We start from the raw sequence: 308 nt of genomic DNA, 5'->3' as shown, positions 1-308 counted from the left end.
TGTGAATATTTTATTTATACAAAATTTATCTATAATTGCTTTATAATGTGCTTAATTTTCAAACTCGCTCAACAAAGGCTTCATTAACATACTCCATCGTGGCAGTATGAGCAGAGGGGGTGTCACTTAGCCCATGGTCAGCAGTCCTTGGAGGAGTGGTGTATGCTGGTTTATTCTCTTGGCCATCAGAACTCATTTTTTCCATTGGATAAGGTTGTTTTTCTGTAGGTGGGCTTTTTTTAACACTCGCATGAGGGTTGGTGTCCTGTCAGGTAAAGTAGTATGAAAATGATTGGTTAGTTTTTATA

The 308-nt window shown here is 37.7% G+C and overlaps 1 protein-coding gene across 1 annotated transcript in view; it reads right to left on the bottom strand.

The window, feature by feature from the left end:
* The window catches only part of LOC119586700, a 4,588-nt gene continuing 4,280 nt past the window's right edge, over positions 1-308 (bottom strand). Inside the window, exon 5 of the mRNA XM_037935430.1 lies at positions 1-265. Coding sequence (XP_037791358.1) covers positions 59-265 — 207 coding nt within the window. The 3' untranslated portion in view covers positions 1-58. The remainder of the gene's footprint in view (positions 266-308) is intronic.

The sequence above is a fragment of the Penaeus monodon genome, chromosome 21 (genome assembly GCF_015228065.2).
Source record: "Penaeus monodon isolate SGIC_2016 chromosome 21, NSTDA_Pmon_1, whole genome shotgun sequence".
Classification (NCBI taxonomy): Eukaryota; Metazoa; Arthropoda; class Malacostraca; order Decapoda; family Penaeidae; genus Penaeus; species Penaeus monodon.
Note: the sequence above shows the minus strand (reverse complement) of the source record. Positions and strands in the feature narration are given on the sequence as shown.